This window comes from Protopterus annectens, chromosome 8.part0 (assembly GCF_019279795.1).
Source record: "Protopterus annectens isolate FY-2018-M chromosome 8.part0, PAN1.0, whole genome shotgun sequence".
Classification (NCBI taxonomy): Eukaryota; Metazoa; Chordata; order Ceratodontiformes; family Protopteridae; genus Protopterus; species Protopterus annectens.
This window is the reverse complement of record NC_056741.1, coordinates 724,619,846-724,639,906: the sequence shown is the minus strand read 5'-3', so window position 1 is coordinate 724,639,906 and position 20,061 is coordinate 724,619,846. Positions and strand designations below refer to the sequence as shown.

General features: G+C 43.9%; 1 protein-coding gene across 4 annotated transcripts in view; it reads right to left on the bottom strand.

Moving 5' to 3' along the window:
- HCFC1 (host cell factor C1) overlaps positions 1–20,061 on the bottom strand; it is a 3,865,385-nt gene that overhangs the window by 1,733,739 nt on the left and 2,111,585 nt on the right. For all 4 annotated transcript variants that reach the window (XM_044080175.1, XM_044080172.1, XM_044080173.1 and 1 more), the window contains exon 15: positions 11,647–11,785. In XM_044080175.1, coding sequence (XP_043936110.1) covers positions 11,647–11,785 — 139 coding nt within the window. The remainder of the gene's footprint in view (positions 1–11,646; positions 11,786–20,061) is intronic.

The window sequence follows — 20,061 nt, the reverse complement described above, 5'->3', positions numbered from 1 at the left end:
GACTGACCCAGGGGAAGGACAGGGCATCAACTTTCCAAGCCATGCAGTGATGCTCCCTGGTGCAGAATTTGCTGAGCTGATGGTTGGTGTGGGAGGCAGAGGTTGACCTTCGGAGCACCCCCCATTTCTGAGTTATTAGGGTGAAGGTTCTTCTGTTGAGCTGCCACTCATATGGGTTCAGAAGACTTCTGCTTAATTGGTGTGTCAGAGAGTTGAGAGAAAGTACAGCTGTGTACACTTACCACAAATGTAGATGTTAGAGTGTATTCACTGTTGCAGTCATTACATTTGGGTTATCTGCTTGCAGGTAGCCCTCAGTTGGCCTATTAACAAAGTCTTGGGTCCTGCGTCGGTTGCTGTCCCTTCTTCCATGACGTCAGGTCGTCAGGGGTGGAAAACATGCAGCCGACGCCATTACATCACTTTTTCTTGCACCAGATGTCAGGTGCCCCCCCTAATGGGAAGCAATTAAATATAAAGGTACAATGATATACCTCCAACAAAAAAGCAAATACAGCAAAAAGGCTTTTAAGCATAGTAAAGGAAAGTAGAGGTATAGCCAAAAGAAGTTAGGGGGCTGGAGGGAGGGTAACCAGGACTGCAACAGTGAATACACTCGAACATCTACATTTATGGTAAGTGTACACAACTGTATTATGTTCTTCATGTTTCACTGCTGCAGTCATTACATTTGGGTAAATTCCCAAAACTATGGTTGGGAGGAGGAATTTAGATAATAGCATTAGGACCAGCTATAAGGCTCTGCAAGACTGCAGTGGCAAAGCCAGCTCTGGATTTAGAGAAAATTGGCAAATGATAATGCTTGGTGAATGTATGTACAGAACTGCAGGTAGCAGCTTCTAGGATGTCCCTGGTAGGGACGCCTCTGAGAAAAGCTGTAGAGGTAGATGCAGCCCTGGTGGAGTGAGGTCTGATCCCCTGGGGGACAGGTTTTCCATGGTGCTTATAGCATAAATTAATGCAATGGCCTAATCCATTTAGAAATGGTTTGCTTTGAAATAGCCTTCCCCTCTGCCCCTGCAGCAAATGCCACCAGCAGTTGTTCAGATTTCCTTGGAGATTTAGTCCTGTCCAAGTAGAATCTAAGTTGTCTGTGCACATATAAATAATGCAGCATCCGTTCCACTTTGTTCTGTGGATTGGGAAAGAAGGTTGGCAAATTAATGGAAATGATTAAGAGCCACACTGGATACCACCTTGGGCATGAAGGATGGATTGGTTCTGAGGGACACCCTGTCCGCATGAAAGATGATGAAAGGCTCCACCTGCCATAAGGGCCTGTAATTCAGATACCCTTCTAGCTGAAGTGATCGCTAAAAGGAAAGCTGTTTTCCAAGAAAGAAATTTTAAGTCTCCAGTAGCAGCTGGCTCGAAAGCAGGTAGAGTGAGTTTCTCCAAGACAAAGTTAAGGTCCCAAGCAGGGGTAGGAGCTCTCCTGGGTGGTCTCAAATTTTTGGCCCCTCTGAGGAACTGCTTGAGCAGTGGATGAGATAAGAGGGGAGGGTTCTGTGTTATAATGAGCTGAAATGGCTGAGGCGTGGATTTTAATGGAGGAAAAAGACATGCTCTTGTGAAGCATCTCAGTTAAGTATTGTAAAAGCTGAGGTAAACTGGGCTCTGTTGTGCTCATCCCTTGAGATTGGTTCCAGGCACAGAATTTTTCCATTTATAAGCATAAGATTTTATTGTACTAGGCCTCCATGCCTCTAAAATGATATTCATCACAGGTTACTGAGGGATGGTAAAGGAGAGATTACTTAATTAGCCAGGCTGCAAGGTTCAGTGTTAGAAGCTGAGGGTGCAGCATCTGGTTCTCCTGCTGAGACAGCAGGGAAGGAGTCTGAGGTAGGTGCCATGTGGATAACCGTGACAGTGCACAGGAGCGGGTACCATTGTTGGTAGTTCTGGGGAGAGGCAAACAGGTCTATATCTAGGCTTACCATTTGCTTGTCAACATGTTAAAAATCCTTGGTTCCAGTTTCCACTCGCGTGGGTCCATGAGGTTTCTGCTAAGACCGTCTGCCAGTGTATTTAATTTTCTTGGCAGGAATTGAGCTTATGGGTACACTTAGTAGCTCAAGGCTGTGTTTCACAATGCCATGGCTAGTCTGTAGAGGGGGTAAGAATGTGTACCCCCCTTCTTATGTACCACATAACAGTGATGTTGTCAGTCTTCACCATTAGTTGTCCTGGAAGAATGTGGTCCTTGAATGCTGTCGGAGCATTCTGTACAGCTAACATTTCTTTTTGATTGACATGCAGGTGCATTTGACTTGGGTTCCATTTGCCCTGAATGCACTTCCCTGCCAGGTGAGCCCCCCATGCATTGTCTGATGCGTCTGGTAGGGTCTGGGAGGCAGGGGGTGGTGTGAAAGGTAGTCCACTGTTTTGGTGGCAGGCCTCTGCCCACCAAAGGAACTCTAGGCGTAGGCAAGGTACGATAGGAATCATTGCTTCTAGATCCTGAGAATGTTGACACCACAGGCTTTTTAGATACCACTGTAGTTTCCTCATATGCAGTCTTGCAAATGGAATTCGAAGAATGCAGGAGGCCATGAACCGCAAGGCTTGCAGTATTTGTCTTGCAGATAGCAGGGTTTTTGTGGTCACTTACTTGAAGTAGGTTGTCAAATGCATTTGTTTCTCTGGCATGAGGTAAGCCATATGGGAAGTTGTATTCAAGCTTGCTCCCAGAAATATAATTTGTTGACAGGGTACCAGGTGTGATTTCTTTTCGTTTATGGTGTACCCCAGACAAGTCAGAACCCTTTGAACAAAGGCCGGATTCTTCAAAATTATGTACTGGCTTTCTGCCTGAATTAGACAATTGTCCAGGTATGGGTATATTTGAATATTTATTTGCCTGCAAAATGCAATGACTGGAGCTAGGCACTTTGTGAATACCCTGGGCACAGAAGATAAGCCAAAGGGCAGTGCAGAGAACTGATTGTGCGTGTATAGCCTGCTTTGAAGTGTAGGTATCTTCTGCAAGATTCCCTGATTGGGATGAGCAGGTATGCTTCTTTTAAATCTAGTGTTGCCAACCAGGCATCTCTGCCTAGCATAGGAAGTAATTGGTGAATAGTCAGCATCTTGAATTTTGGAATCTCCAAAAAGGTGTTTAGAGTAGACAGGTCCAGGATAGGACGCCATGAATTGTCTTTTCTGTGTACCAGGAAAAGTTTCTAGTAGAAACCTTGTCCCTCTTCCTCTTCTGGTACTAGTTGAATAGTGTCCATGCTTAAGAGAGAAAGTACTTGTTTTTGGGCCTCTGCCTACTGATTTGGGGGTAGGTCTGGCCACCCGAATGGTGTTGGCAACGTGTGGAAGTGAAATCTGTATCCTTGGGACACTATATTTAAAACCCACTTGTCCTGCGTAATGAGTTCCCAATTCTTTGCATGAAGAGCATTCTTTCCCCCTAAAGGGGCAGTCAGCTGATAAGTGCTTGGAAAATGTAAAAGTATGTCATATGCTTCACCTCAAAAAATCTAGATCCCTCAGAACCACAAGGGCGGGAGACTTAAACCTTGACACGGTTATAAATAGAACGTGCTGGAGGGACAGATTCATCACCCAGAGACTCCCTATGCTGTGGAACAAAATCCCGGTACATGTGAGGCAGAGCACCTCTCTGGCCTTGTTCAAGAGGAATCTTGACCAATGGATGGGAGATTGCAGATATACCCCAGGGATTACTTCAGTGTCACTGCTTGACAGAGGCACAGCAAAATGATAGGCATAGTTTTTATTCAAACTAAAGGGGTGGCGAAAGCCACATAACTATGGGCTAGGCTTATAAATGCCCTTGGGCAGATAGCCTAGTATGAACCTATGAACCTATTGAGACAGTTTACCATAGGGGGGAGTCTTATTACTCCCAGATTAGGAAGTGGAGGTCCCCCCACTGCTTAGTCATGCATGTCCCCTGGGACTGAAACCTGGGGTTTTTGCTGTGTCTGGGTTTGGCTTGAGAGGACCTGGAAGGGGATGGAAAGGACCAGTTCTTAGATGGCCACTGCCTACTAAATCTAGGAGGCTGAACTAGTAAGAAATATTTTAACAGTTTGCATAGATTTAGCTTTATCTTCCATCTTTTTAAGAACTTCCTCAGCCTTGTTGGCAAACAGGCGGTCCTGATTTAAGGGAGCATCCAACAATTTAGCTTTAACATGATCAGGCAAAGATTGCTCCTTAAGCCAAGCAGGCCTTCTGAGCATAGACTCAGTAACAGCAGCCCTGCAAGAGGCCTCTAATGAATCAAAACCACACTGCAAAGTATGTTTTCCAACTTGTTCAGCAGAATGCATTAAATCTTGTAATTCTTTATTTTCCACACAGTCAGGAATCAACATCATTTTCTCTTTAAGCAGTCCAATAACATGTTGCTGATACTTTAACATATGAAACTGGCAGTTTAAAGCCCTAATGGCCAAGGTTGCAGAAGTGTAAACCTTCTTATCCCATCTATCCAGCGCCCTGGAGTCTCTATTAGAAGGGGTAGGGCTTTTAGCAGTAGAAGCCTTAATGCCCGTGGGCCCCTGTGAAATAGTCTCTGGATCTGCAATAGGATTTTTAAAAAGAAACTTGTGGGACTCAGGGACCCTGTAATATCTGTCAAGTTTTCTGGGAGCAGGAGGCAAGGAATCAGGGGCCAATCTAGATTCCGAAAAAGCATCAAAATGTCTAGTACAGGAGGAATAGCTAAAGGCCTATGCGGAGGTAGAAAAAGGAAATCCCTAAGCCTCTTTTTTGAATCAGAAAAATCATGGCTTTCCCAGTGGAAATGCTCCGTTTGCGTATGTAAGGTTTTCCCAAACGAAAAATCCTCAAGAGAGGAAGCAGAGGGAAAGAAGCCCTCTGCATCAGAATCTTAATAAGTAGATAAGGGCAAATCCAGATCATCAGAAGTTTCAGAAAAAACAGAATCCTGATCGGAAGATTTACAATCAACTTCAGTCCTAGGCCTCTTAGAAGGGGAGGGCAGTTGCCTACCCCTGATTAGAGTTATTAGATCTTCAGCCGTTCTTATCATTTGTTTTTTAGGCATACAGGCCTGAGCATGTGGTCTGGGCATCGTTTTATTTTAGGCATGGTTCGAGATTCAGGCCTAAGTAAAGAAGGAGGCGTCTGTTTAATATGCAAGTCCGTAGGCCTGAATGCACCCTCAGAAGCTGGTGCCTGCACAACGGCTCCGGACCCATCCAAAGTAGAGACAGCCACGGGTTCCATAGTTGAAGCATCTCGCGGCATAACAGACTCCGAATGGGTCTTAGTAGAGGCCTGCGAATCAGAAGTAGCAGGTATCAGGGGCTGCGAAAGCACCTCACTGAGTACCGGTGAACTGGATACTGGCTTAGGAGATGTGTCGTCGGCAGTTTTGGACCTCGGTGGCCTGTCTCTGTCTTTATCTTTGCGGTTTTTTTTGAATGCCTGTAGTGGGATGGCTAACCGACGACATTCCTGGATAATTAAACCGAGAACCGAAATATTTAGAGGCGAAAATATATCGACGAAGGATAGTGTGCTGATTAAATAAAGCACAAAACCGACAGCAAGGTACGTCGTGGTCAGGGCCTAGGGCAAGGAATACATTACGAATGAAAATCTTTATGACGCATTTGCTTTTCACAAGTAATGCAATTATTAACTTTTACTGACATCGGTAAGGAGCAAGAAAATGTTTCCCCAACGGGGTACTTGGCTTTAGTTGAAGACTTTCGTTCCGAAACTCGAAAATTTCAGGAGTCGGCCGACCGGCACTTGCGAACTGCTTCTGCTTCGGGCACTGCACGGCAAGAAAGACTGATATAATGGTGTCGGCTGCATGTTTTATACCCCTGACGACCTGATGTCATGGAAGAAGAGACAGCATCCGACGCAGGACCCAAGACTTTGTTAATCAGACCGACTGAGGGCTACCTGCAATCAGATAACCCAAATATAGTGACTGCAACAGTGAAACACGAAGAACATCCTGGTAGGAATTGTGCTAACAGGTGGAGTTGCATGGTAGAAGCTGTGTGGCAAAGGGTCATGGCCAGCCTGCATAAAGGGTAAGAGTGGGGTGTGAGATAGGGTGTGAGGATGGCATAATGGTTAAGGTGTTTATCTTACAGATACAAGGTGCAAGGTTTGAATTTCACATGGGGTAACTGGCTAGGTGTGAAATGGCCCACAAGGGCAGTTAGCCTAGTACTACTCTATGAACCTAATCTAAAATCTTTTGGGGGGGGTTGGCATAATGGTTAAGGTGTTTACCTTACAGACACAAGGTGCAGGGCTTGATTCTCACTTGGGGTAATTGGCTAGGCTTAAAAATGGCCCACAAGAGCAGTTAGCCTAGTACTAAACTATGAACTATGAGCGAGTCCCTCCCTGATCGTTGATATACCACATTACAGTGGTGTTGTCCATTTTGATCAGGAGAGAAGGGGCTTGAAAGCTATAAAGGCGTGCTGGACAGCCATCATCTCTTTTTGGTTGATGTGCAGAGGGATCTGCTGAGAGCTCCATTGGCTCTGTATGCACCTGCCGTCCAGGTCTGCACCCCAGGCATAGTCTGATGTGTCTGTGGTGAGGGTCTGGGCGGCGGGGGGAGGGGGGTGAGAAAGGTAGTCCCTTGTTGTGGGAGCATGCTGTTGCCCACCAAAGGAAATCTTTTCTGAGGCAAGGAATTTTAGGCGTAAGAGTCTCCAGGTCTTGAGAGTGTTGACACCAAAGGCTTTTTAGGTACCATTGAAGTTTCCTCATATGCAGTCTAGCATATGGAATGAGTAGTATGCAAGATGCCATGAAAACAGAGCTTGCAGGATCTTCTTTGCAGATAGCTGGGATCTGATGTCTAAGTTAAGACAAGTAGGCTGTCAGGAAATTTTGCTTTTGTGGTGTAAGGAATGCCGTTCTGGGATGCTGTGTCCAGGCTTGCTCCCAGGAATACAATCCTTTGGGTGGGTACCAGTTTGGATTTCTTTCTGTTGATTGTGTTATTAAGCAGGGACTTTACAAAGGCCAGGTGCCCGAGCAGCTTTTCCTGGCTACCTGCCTGAATTAGGCAGTCGTCTATGTAAAGGTAAATCTGGATATTCCTTTGTCTGCATAAGGCAATGGCTGGAGCCAGACATTTTGTGAAAACTTTGGGAGCAGGAGCAGTAGATAAGCCAAAGGGAAGAGCAGAGAACTAAAAGTGTTGAGATACTGCCCTGAAGCGGAGATATTTCCTGCACGATTCCCTGATAGGAATATGGAGGTAGGCCTCTTTTAGATGTAAGGTGGTTAGCCAAACATCCTTGGTAAGCATTTTGAATTTTGCTATCATCAGGAAGGTGGTTAGACTTGATAGATTGAGGATGGGTCGCCAGGTGCCTTCTTTTCTGGGTACCAGAAAAAGTCTGGAGTAGAAGCCTTGGCCTATCTGTTCTGCAGGAACGTGCTCTACTGCCCTCATAGAGAGCAGCAAAATGACTTACTTTTGTGCTACTGCCCACTGGTTTGGAGGTAAATCTGGGAACCCTTTCGGGGTAGGGAGGGTGTGGACAGAAAATTTGTATCCCTGTGACACTATGTTGAGAACCCAGCGGTCATTGGTAAAGGTGGCCCATGTGCTTGCGTGAAAGGAGAATTTTCCTCCTAGGGGTAAGAGAAGGTGGGCAGAGGGAGGGGTGGGGGAGGTGAGTCATTGTGAGTTCTTACCATAAGAGGGTGGCTTAAAACTCCGTGGTTTTGAAGTGGAGGTAATCCACTGCTTAGATCTCTGCATTCCCTGTGGCTGCTGTCTGGGGAGTCTGGTTCTCTGGGGTCTGGGCTGGACTGGCTTAGGGGGAGCAGGAAAGGACCAGTGCTTGGTGGGACAATGCCTGCTGAACCTGGGTGGCTGTACATGTAAGAAATCCTTAATTGTCTGCATAGATTTTGCTTTTTCTTCCATCTTTTTTAAGGCTTCTTCTGCCTTAGTGAAAAAAAGTTGTCTTTGTGCAAGGGGGCATCCAAAATTTTTGATTTGACATGGTCTGGCAAGGGCTGTTCCTTAAGCCATGCTTGCCATCCAATGACAGATCTAATGACAGATCCAATGACTGCTGCCCTAAAAGAAGCTTCTAGGGCATCAAAACCACAGTGCAAGTTGAGTTTAGTTACTTGACTTGCAGAAAGCATCAACTCTTGTAACTCTTTAGATTCTCCACAAGCAGGAAAGGAAGACTTTTTTTGTTTGATGAGTTCCAGGGTATGTCGCTGAATTTTTAGCATATGGAACCGACAATTTAGTGCCCTGATAGCAAGAGTAGCTGAGGTGCATACTTTTTTACCCCATCTGTCTAGTGCTCGGGCATCCCTATCTGAGAGGGTAGGATTCTTAGCAGAGATTGCTTTAATCCCTTTAGGCCTTTGAGCAATTACCTCAGAGTCAGCAGTAGGATTTTTAAAAAGAAATTTGTGTGAGTCAGGGACTCTACAGAACCTATCTGGCTTTCTGGGTGCAAGAGGGAGGGTGTCAGGAGTCAAGCTGGATCCCAGGAAAACATCCTCCACAACATCCAGGACTGGGGGGTGGTCAAGGGTCTGTGCTGTGGAAGATCTAAGAATTACCAGAGTCTCTTTTTAGACTGAGGGTAAACCTGACTCTCCCATTGGAAATGCTCCCTTAAGGTATGAAGGGTTTCCCCAAAAGAAAAATCCTCTGGGGAAGAGGCGGAAGGGATGCAATCCTCTGCATCAGAATCCTCATAAGTAGAGAGGGGTTGCATGTCTTCATATTCAGATGCATCAGAGTCATCTGACTCTTGTTCAGACAAAACTACAGGGGACAGATCTCTCTTCCTTTTGGAGGGGGTAGCTTGGATTCCCCTGATCAGCGTGATAATGTTTTCCGCCATTTTAAGCAACTGAGACTGAGGCAAGGAAGCAGGTGCCTGAGACGGGTCGTTGTTTTTTTGGGTGTGGTTCGTACCCTAGGCATTAGAAACTCAGTAGTTTTCGAAAGAACAGTAGATGCGAAAGAAGTCGTCGATTTGTGTCAAGAATCGGTAGTGCGAAGTACTTCCTCTGAAGCCGGTGCCTGCTCAGCGGCTCTGGACCGATCCAAGGTAGAAACAACCGCAGGATCCTTAGTCGATTAAGAGTTTTGCGGCATACTGGACTCTGAAAAGGCCTTGGTAGCGGCCTGCGAATCCACAGAAGCGGGCATCAGGGGCTGCGAAAGTGCCTCACTGAGGAAAGGAGAACTGATGACTAGCTTAACGGAAGCGTCATTTGGTTTGGACCTGTGTGGTCTCTGTCTTTATCCTTATGTTTTTTTCGGAATATCTGCTGTCGGATGGCTTACTGAAGCCATATTGGAAATAGAGGACTGAGAGTGAAAATATCTAGCTACAATAAGGACCTGACGACATATAGTTCTGGAGTTGAACAAAGCACAAAAGCGACAGCGGGGGACTTCGTGGTCTGGGCTTAAGCAAGTGACGCAGTAAGAATGAAAAGTCTTGGTGTGGTATTTGCTTTCCACAGGCATGACAATTGTTAACTTTTTCTGACATTTTTATTTATTACAAGAAAAAAGGATCCCCAACAGGGTACTTAGCTTTAGAAGCCTTCAACTTCAATTTGGAAAACGAAAACTCAGGTAGCGGCCAACCGGCACTCATGCAAACTGCTTCGGGCTCCTCGGCAAGACTGACTGATGTAATGGCGTCGGCTGCCTTACTTAATGCTACTGACAACCTGACATCAGTCCTGAAGTAACAGCAACAGACGCAGAAATACTAAGCCTCTAGTATTCGGGCTGAGGGCTACCCTGGCAGGGATAACCCATATGTGATGGCTGCAACAGTGAAACACAAAGAATATCTGCAACTGGTTTTGGTTTCAGAAAACAATAACCCAACCAAAAAGTTGCTGGTAACTACTGACCATTCCAGGAAAGACTAGCACAAATGTTAGAATCAAGTTTGCAAACACAATCCGAATATGAAGCAGCTCACAGATGAAAATTCTGTGGAATGTCCATTGAAAATACTTAAGAAAAATTCAACACATTCCTTCAAGGTAACAGACATGCCCATCATGCTAAGAAAATGTACATTTGGGATGTACCTCTATCACTACATGCTTAGGAAATAACCTACTCCCAATACTCATAAAACCTAATAAAGGCAACTATGAAAACTGGAAATAGCAGAGCTCTCAAGAATGTTAAAGGCATATTTTTTATAAATCATTAGAGATAATTCCTTAAGCTTCCAAAAGGAAACCACTCAGATAAACTGCAAACTTCTTCAAAACTTTCACCTACAAGTCACATTAACATCACTGTTCTGTTTTCAAATTTGTCTTCTTGACTCTAAACATTCTCAGCAAGACACTGCATCCCTAACAATTTTCTAAAGTTATCTGTAATGAGACCATTATCTTAAAATATCATTAAATCATATCTAATAACTTTAAATGTCTCTACCTGATCTTTTTATAAGTTGCTTCAGTTAGTGATTTTCAAAATTAACTGCTCTTATTCTCAACATAAGCGGTTCTCCTTTTACTTCACAATAGGAAATTTTCAATTTAGGGCCCTCATAGCCAGGATAGCGGAGGTATACATTTTTTCTCAAACCTGTTCAAGGTCTACTTCCTTTATCCGCTGGCAGAGGGGTTTACAGAAATGCTAGCTTTGGCTCCCTTAGGACCTTGAGTGACCACTTCAGGATTTGCTATATGGCTTTTAAAAAGGTGCCTACAGGAAACAATGCTACTACATCTACATCCACGACTGGAGGAATGGCAAGTGACATACTCAAAGTTTTAGGAATTTCTTTACTCTTGTTTGATTGAGGGTAATCCTGAGCTTCCTATATGAAATGTTCCCTCAAGGGGTGCAGGGTCTTAACACGATATGTCACTTAGGGGGTGAAGCTGAGGCTAGGCTCTCGTCAGTCTGAATTCCCATAGGAACAGACAAACGTTCTTCAAAGGTGGACTCCTCATTACCATCCTTTGAATCAAAGAATGTGAAGACTCCTGTAAGGAGATGTCCATTTTCCTTTCGCCAAGAGAAGATTCAGGGACAGAACCAGGTGTCCGATTATAGTAATCAAATCCTCAGACAGCCTAACCAGGTCCTGTTGATAAGCGTGAGTTTTAACAGTCAGGCCTCGGCTGGGGCAAGCTGGATGCGGTCTTTTCATGTGAAGCCTTAGGCCTATGTGCGATGTCAACTCTAGGGCCAAGATGCGGACGGGCAGACTCAACCCAAAAAAGGTGAGCTGAGGGAATCTCCTGATGACGGGGGACTCCAGTCTCCCCTTCGACAGATGGAAATCAGTCATCGGAAGACATAACCTGCAAAGCGGCTCCAGACACAACCAACAAGCTAAATCCTTCAGCTTGTGAAGTAAAGGGACATGGCAGCATACCGGACTCCAAATGGGTATTGACAGAGGCCTGGGTCACAACCTCAGTTGACAGAGGGGATTGCAGTAGTTGAGCCAGCCAAGGGCTTCTACGGTAGGAAACTGTATCAGGTAGTATTGCAACAGTGAAACTCAAACATCTGGGACATGCATACTGGAGGAAAAGCTGCATGAATCAACATATAAATTTAAAACATATTAAAGGTAACAAGAAATAATACTGTACCTGTGGTTCCTTTTACGACAAGAGTTGTAACTGTAGGCTTGACAGAAGAAACAGTTACTGGTGTAACAAGACGCACACCACCCATTGGAACTGTTCTAAGGATTGTGCCTGGCTGTCCATGAGCTCCCTTCAATACAACCTAAATAAATAAATTTGTCATAATTGTAGTCGATTTTAACACAGTGCAGAACCTAAAACAATGAAGGCAAGGAAAGGTGTCTGAAAACACCGGAGAAAACCCTTTAAAACCAGAAGCCTCTTTCCTTTTTGTCACCAATGCATTAATGCTGCCTACCTGGTTAATAGGTTACCATACTCTTATCTAAAACTTAAAAATAAATAAATAAATAAATAAAAAATACCAGCACATCAACTCAGAAACTAGAAATCAAAAACAGAATTCTTATAGATGACAATACTAAAAATAATTAAAAAAAAATGTCATTACTAATTAATATCCAATACCATACTGATTTCATCAGCACTAATTACTTGCAAAAATAGCAAAACAATCTAAGGGAAAAACATACTGAACATTAATCAACTTTAAATCAGTATGCATGACACTTACCATCCTGCCATAAGCTTTTCCCTTGTCAAAGTAGACTATGAATGAGTGATATTTTCCATTAAAAAGGCTCATCCCATGAGCAATAATCTTTAGAGATTTCTTCAACAGTGATGACATTAACAACTGGAACAAATCCTACAGACAGTCCTCAAAAAATTCTTTAACATCCCAAATCATTGCATCTCAAACCATGCTCCCAACACAGATCTCAAACCATGTTCACAACACAGAAACTGAGCAATTTAAGGAGAAGGCCTAATAGCAGAAAGAAAAGTCTCTATATAACTTGTAAAATTCAACTAACTTCAAAAATGAAAACCAAGTCAAACTTGGCCTAAACATACAAATCAAGGACAGCATGCTCAACCAAAGTCACAAGTTGTTTAAGCTTGCAAATAAAACTTAAGAAAATAAAGAATTCCATCTCTATACAAAAAAGTACAGTTGTGTAAGAACTTAACAGTAAATTTCCTACTGATTTTGTAGTACTTCAAACAGATGGATTTTCAATGCTGATGTTCCACTGGGATACCAAAATCAGCCTTCCCAGTAGCATACATTCCATGTATGACCTCAGCTCGCAAGCGCTGGCTTATATAAGTGGACGTATGACAATAAATCCTTAGTCTATCCCCAAGCCAGCAGCCTGAGACCTCATAGAGGGAAGTAGCCCACAAGGAATTGTTATAGTAGAAGAGGAAGCCCTCTAAGTTCTAAGAAACACTTCCAAGAAAAAGGGGCAGGAGGGTGGAAAGAATTCTGCAACAGTAATCAACAGGACACACTGACATGGTGGGTTCTTGCTCGACTGTACTACGTCCAGAATGAAATCAATGTTGCAGTATTCAAAACATGGATGATTTACAAAGCTTAGGGGAATGAAAGGGAGGATGGCTGACAATGGTAAAAAATGTCCAAGACTCCAGAAAGGCGAAGGCTGTCCTCAACCTATGAAAAGGCATCGGATTCGGTAGTGTTTAATGTAACTGTGTACAGAAGACCAGGCAGCAGCTTCCAGGACGGTTCCGGATCTATCCCTTTGTACAAAGTCCCAGAAGATGCAACTGCTCTAGTAAAGTGAGCCATTGGGGGAGAGGGCAAAGATTTGCCATTGTACAAGTAACAAAAGGAAACAGACAGAAATCTATCTTGCAGTGGTTTGCTTGGATGCTAGCTGGCTCAGCGTAGAGTCCAAAAGAGGCAAACAGCTGGTCTGACCTACGAACAGACTTAGCCTTTTCCAGATAGGAAGTCTCTGTACATATAGGGAGCGAGGAAGTCTTTCACCCCTGTTCTGTGGACTGGAAAAGAAAGCAGGCAGACTGATTTTTTTTGCCCCCTCATATGCTAATTTAAGTATGGGCTTGTTTGAAGTTGAATATGTTTATAGGAAAAGATTTTTTTGCCAATATGTTGTGTTAATTTAGATTTATTGATGATTTAATTAATTTTTTTTATGTGAAGGAGGGGAAAAGGAAGTGCAGAATTGTTTGGATGAATGACAAGTAAACAGATTTAATTTTACATTTGATGGCATCCAAATAGGGAAGGTGGTGTCCTTTTTGGATGCAGATTTGTTACTTAAGGAAGATGGAACACTAATTACAAAAGTACATATGAAATTTCAGGGGGATATATATTATTTGAAAGCAACAAGTTGTCATCCTGGGCATACGATTGATGCCTTACCTTATAGTGAATGCATACGTCTTTACAGACTATGTAGCGATGAACAAGAATTTTTTAAGGGAGATAGGTTATACTTCTGAGATATTCAGAAAGCGTAGTTATGGTGAAGATATAATTGCTAAGGCATGGTCTAGATTTAATAAAGAATATATACCAGCAGTAGCGTTGTTGCCTCACAGTAAGATCATCTCCTGTTCAAGTTTCGGCTGGAGTGCCTTCTGTGTGGAGCCTGCATGTCCTCCCTGCAGTGGAGTGGCATTCAAAAGACATGCGTGAATGGGTGTGCCTTTGTTGAAGGTTGGGTGTCGGGCTGGCAACTCGGCACCATAAAAAAAAAAAAAATCTACTGCCAATCATTAGCGGACCGGAGTTCCGCTGTGGCGTCCCCTAACCGGGAAAAGCCGAAAAGACAAACATAGGAAACAATAGAAAATGGAAGGGAATTTCCAAATTAAATAATACTGAATCTGGTTGTCAAATGTATTTTGTAACCACATATCGTGGGATTTAGCAATAAGCTTTATGAGATAGTACAAACACAGTGGTAACTGTTATCAAATGTAAAGGTTGGAAGTTCATGGATGCCCGATAAATCTGTTGCTTCATATAGAGTGAGTAGGAATATTAAGAGCTCTTTGGTGAAATCTGGGTTCTGCAGACCCAAGGAGGTCTTACATGAGTCACTAAGAATAAAAAGGGACAGTAGGATATGGCAAATGTAAGGCATGCAAAATTATTGTGCCTTATTTTGGACTCTTAAATGGTCAAAGATTTGAAGTTTGTGGGAATTACAGGTGTGACACTGAGGGCATTATTTATGCCCTCAGATGTCCCTGCAATAAGTTTTATGTGGGCGAGTCCAAAAGGGCTTTTAAAAAAAGGTTATTAGAACATGTTTGTGATATATTAAATAAAAAAGGAACAGAGTTCAGTACCACAAATTGTTTTGCAAGCACATGATAGTTCTGTTCATGGCTTACAAGCCACAATTTTAGAAAAAGTAGTGTTTTTTTTTTTTTTGGGGGGGGGGGGGTTGTCAGCAAGAATAAACTTCATAAAGAAGCAGTGTATATATTACAGTTTTATACTTTGTTTCCAAACGGTATGAATGTTGATTTTAATTGGCATGTATTACTTTAAAATTATTTTTAAGAGTTTGATGGTATTACCTGATGACTTTATTGTTTAATTGCTTATTTAGCAGTGTATATAAACCAAGTGTGAGATGTGAAGTAACTGTGTACTACAAGAAGGCAGTGTATGTAGAGATGTCAGAGAGGAATACATTTTATTCATTGGGTTCCTGGTCTTTGTTCTTTGTTGTATTTGCAGACAGATGGTTTTGTTGAGGGGACATCTCATTTATCACTTTTGGCATTAAAGAGTGGTTGACCATCAGGTACACTCGGTCTTTATGGAAAAGGGAGGGAGGAATGGCAATGAATGCCTATAGTTCCAAAGCTTTCATAACAGAAATGAGAGCAAGATACAAAATGGTTTTCCAGGTACAGCAGTTGGTTCAAAGGGAGGCAGAGTGAGCTTTTCCAGCCCAAAGTAAAGCTCCCAGTAGGTATGGGGGGATTGGGACAGATCCTCTCAGAAGTTTTAAATGCAGAACCCCTTTTAAAAATTGCCTGACCCCCAAATTGGACGTTAAGAGGCAGACAACACTACAACCTGTGAGAGATGCACTCAGAGAGCCAAACTGGAAGCAAAGCTCTCTTCACCCAAGACTGGACCAGACAGTCAAGAGAAGGTAAGCACCACACTCATCACATAGTCCCTCAAAACCTACATCACCAAAACACACACACAGCAACACAACAAACACACACACCTACATTCGCGGAGACTCTCAATAAAAATCTACTCAAGCAAGAGAGACCTCCAAAGCAGAAACGCATGCAACCTCCACCCCCCCCCCCAACACAACCCAAATGAGACACAGCCCACAAACTCAGTGTGCCACTCAACTACAGCCCATAAGGCATAACAACGTACCCAACACTCTAGTCATAGGTGACTCTATAGTCAGGCACACTGATGTTCCACTCACCAGGCTAAACAAGGAGAAAGTTACTGTCAGCTGCTGCATGTTGGGTGCCAGGATCCGCCACATAACCCACACACTCAAGGCCACTCCACAACAAGTGCAAATATGACTCTGTCACTGTCCATGTTGGTGCGAATTACATGAGACACACATCCATGGACTACATGGAGAGACATGGAAGAGCTATCCGATCTTGTAGCCCATGCAGGTATGACCCTTGCCCTGAGTAGTATCCTGCCATCACCCAGAAAGATACCACAGTAAAAGGACAAAATGATTGACTTCAACAATTGGCTAAGCTTCTGGTGTCACTCTAAGGGGATCCGGTATCTGTCTGCCTGGGATGACATGATCGACAGACCACATTGCTTTGCCAAAGATGGACTGCACCTGTTGCCCTTGGGATTCCAGATACTGGCTAAGGCTCTTGCGACCCCTATAGTGCCTTTTTTAGGTAAGGTTCAAATGACAAATTCACCACCAGAACAGGTACAAGGAAGCAAAATCTGAGGGTAATGCCACTCAATGCAAGAAGTCTAAACCTCAAAATGCATTCACTCGAGGCACTCCATAAAATGGAGAACATCGACATCTGTGCAGTGACAGAGACCTGGTTCAAGGCTCCAAAGAGCACCCTTGCATTACCAGGCTATAATTCATACCACACCTTTCGGCCACCTAACCTGGACCGAAACACTAAAGGTGGAGGCGTGTCCATATTAATTAAGGATATCCACACCTCCAGGCTAGTTGCACAGCATAATGCATCTGAGATTAAACAAGTGCAAGTAACTCTGGGCAAGACCGCAATCCAAATTGTAACTTGCTACAGATCCCTCCCCCCACCATTCCCCAGGATTGCACTCATTTCTTGATACACTGGAAAATATTAGGGTACAACCCAACACCCTAATAATGGGCAATTTCAAATACCCCACTATTAACTGGGAAAATTACTCATGTACCAACTCTTTTGCTCAACGTTTTCTGGAATTCATAAATTGCAATGCCCTGGATCAACTTACCCACACCCCCACCAGGGGCAGCAATATCCGAGACCTGGTCATTACCAACAAGGGCGACTGGTGTTCCACATTCTTTGGTCATATCCAACCATAAACTAATCAGCCTAGACATCCACATAACACCCCCACCCCCGATTAGGGAAACCACCGTAAAAAAATTCTCCAAAGCCAACTTCAAGCTTCTTAATAGAGAAGTGGCAAACTTCACAACACCCATGCAGACGGACAATAGAGGTACGACTGCTGAATCCTAAACAAATGCACTTTATAAGCACTAACACGAGTGCATGAAAAAAAGGAAGCCAGTCTGGTGGTCCCCTGCCATAAATAAACTCTACAGCAGAAGAAAGAAACGTTGCAAAAATGAGTAAAATCCCATGACAGGAAGAAATCACTGGTCAGCCTCAGTAAGAAGCAGATATCCCTCATAAAATCCTCCAAAGCTAGTTATGAAAACAAAATCACCACTGACTCTAAAGACAACCACAAAGCATTTACAGCTATGTCAAAAATCTCAATGGCAACACTCAGATCTGCTCTGAGTTACAGCACAATGGCACTAAATATGCAGAACCAATTGCTATTGCCAACATCCTGGCAGATAAGTTCAGTGCTAACTTTACCCCCTCCCCCCCATCCCCTAAAGGGACCATCTCTATAATGGAAAAATGCAAAGTTCCTATAATCACAGCTGCACAGGTAAAAACCACACTCTCCAAAGCCAAAAACATAGCATCCATGGAACCTGACAACAGCCCAGGGCGTTCCACATGAACTACAGAATGAACTGGCACCCCACCTAAGCACCATATTCAATCATAGCCTCACCTCAGGCTTTGTGCCCACTGAATGGTGCACAGCGACGGTTATCCAACTCCACAAAGGAGGGGCCACCATGGACCCTGGGAACTACGCCCCATTAGCCTAACTAACCTGGTCTACAAGGCCATGGAACGTATCATCATGGAACTTATAAAAAAAGACATTGGTAATTACCAAACTCTGGACCCCACCCATTTCGGGTTTGTAAAAGGCCGTAGACAAGGGTAAGGTGGTTCACACAGCCTAACTAGTTCTCGCCAAGGCTTTTGACACCATCCCCCACTCTGGAACTACAGATAAACTCACTAAATTAGGTATATATCCCTATGTCACAAGATGGATTACTAAATGGCTCACTGACAGAATCCACAGTGTGAAAGTAGCAGACTCCAAATCCGACTTCAGACCAGTGACAAGTGGAGTACCACAGGGTTCAGTCCTGAGTCCTCTCCTGTTTGGTATCTACTTTTCTGAAGTACAGGCTAACACAGAAGGCCTTTGGCTAACGAAGTTCGCAGATAAATGTAAACTAGGAGCCATAATTGAACAGTACAGTTGTGTACACTTACCATAAATGTAGATGTTTGTTTGTATTCACTGTTGCAGTCATCACATTTGGGTTATCTGAATGCAGGTAGCCCTCAGTTGGCCTGAATACCAGAGTCATGGGATTTCTGCATCAGATGCTGTCACTTCTTCCAGGTAGTCAGGGGTATAAAACATGTAGCCGACACCATTACAGTTTTTCTTGCCCCAGATGTCAGGTGCCCCCAAAATAGGAAGCAATTACATGGTATGGAACACCCCCAACAAAAAGCAAATACCCATGATATAAGACATGTCAAACAAAAAAGATAGGTAGAAGTAAAGAGAAGTCAGGGGGCTGGAGGGAGGGTAAAGTACAGTTGTGTACACTTATAGGTTGGTACTAGGCTATCAACCCTACGGCCTATACAAGCCTAGCCATAACAATTCCCTGGCTATTTCTTCCCACATTATTTACTTTCCTGGACCCCTGTCTAGCAGGGCGACTGACGTGATCCCTGGGGTGAATTTCCTTTCTCCCATCCAATCGTCAAGGTTCCTCTTGAAGAGGTCCAAAGAGGCACTCTGCTTGACATGTACGGGCAGGGCAAACTATTCCAGAGTCTGGGGAGTCTCTGGGTCAGGAACCTATCCCTCCAGCATGTTTTGTTTATTGTGATGACAAGGTTTAGATCCCTGGAGCGTGTAGCTCTGAGGGATTGGTATTTCTTTAAGTGTAGCATGTCCAACAGCTCTGGGTTTGACATGGCCTTGTATGTTAAGCAGAGATCGCCTCTGAGTAGACGATATGCGACAGAGTATAGCTTGAGTTTTTTAAGGCGGTCAGCGTAGGGCATCTGCTTTAGGCCTGTGATTCTTTTAGTGAGGTATTTCTGAGGCCTTTCCAGTTGTTGCAGATGTCTTGAGAGGTACATACCAAATGGGGCGTTGTATTCTATAATGGGTCTAATGAGGGATGAGTACAGTGGGACAATGACCTCCTTTTTTCTGGATGAAAAGCCCTTCGTGGTGAGGTGTGCCACATAGAAGGATTTCCTGACTGTTGTGGCGATGTGGTTATCGAAGGTGAGACCACTGTCCACCTGTGTCCCTAAGTCTCTTATCACACTTTCTGTGTTTAGTGTACTGCCACCTATATGGTAATTCATGGATACATGTTTTTTCCCCAAAGGGGATAACAATACATTTCCTGGCATTGAGCTTGAGCCCATGGCTCTGGCACCAAGCATCTGTTTCTGTAAGGCCCTTTTGTAGAGTATCCACATCATTTGGGGATTCAATAATGGCTCCCAGTTTGCAGTCATCTGCAAACTTTGTTAGCCAGAGTCCCTTAGTGTTGACCTGTACTTCAGAGAAGTAGATGCCAAACAAGAGCGGCCCCAGGACTGAACCCTGAGGTACTCCACTTGTCACTTTTCTGGAGCTGGATTTGGAGTCGGCTACTTTTACAGTGTGGGTTCTATCAGTAAGCCATTAAGCAACCCATTGGGTGACATAGGGATTAATGCCCAACTTAGTAAGTTTATCTATGATTCCAGAGTGGGGGATGGTGTCAAAGGCCTTGGCAAGGTCTAGATAGGCTGTGTGGACCACCTTACCCTTGTGCATGGCTCTGGAAACTGATTCAAAGAAGTCAATCAGGTTCAGGAGACAAGATCGGCCCTTCACAAACCCAAACTGGGTGGGGTCCAGTGTTTGAAGGTTGCCAA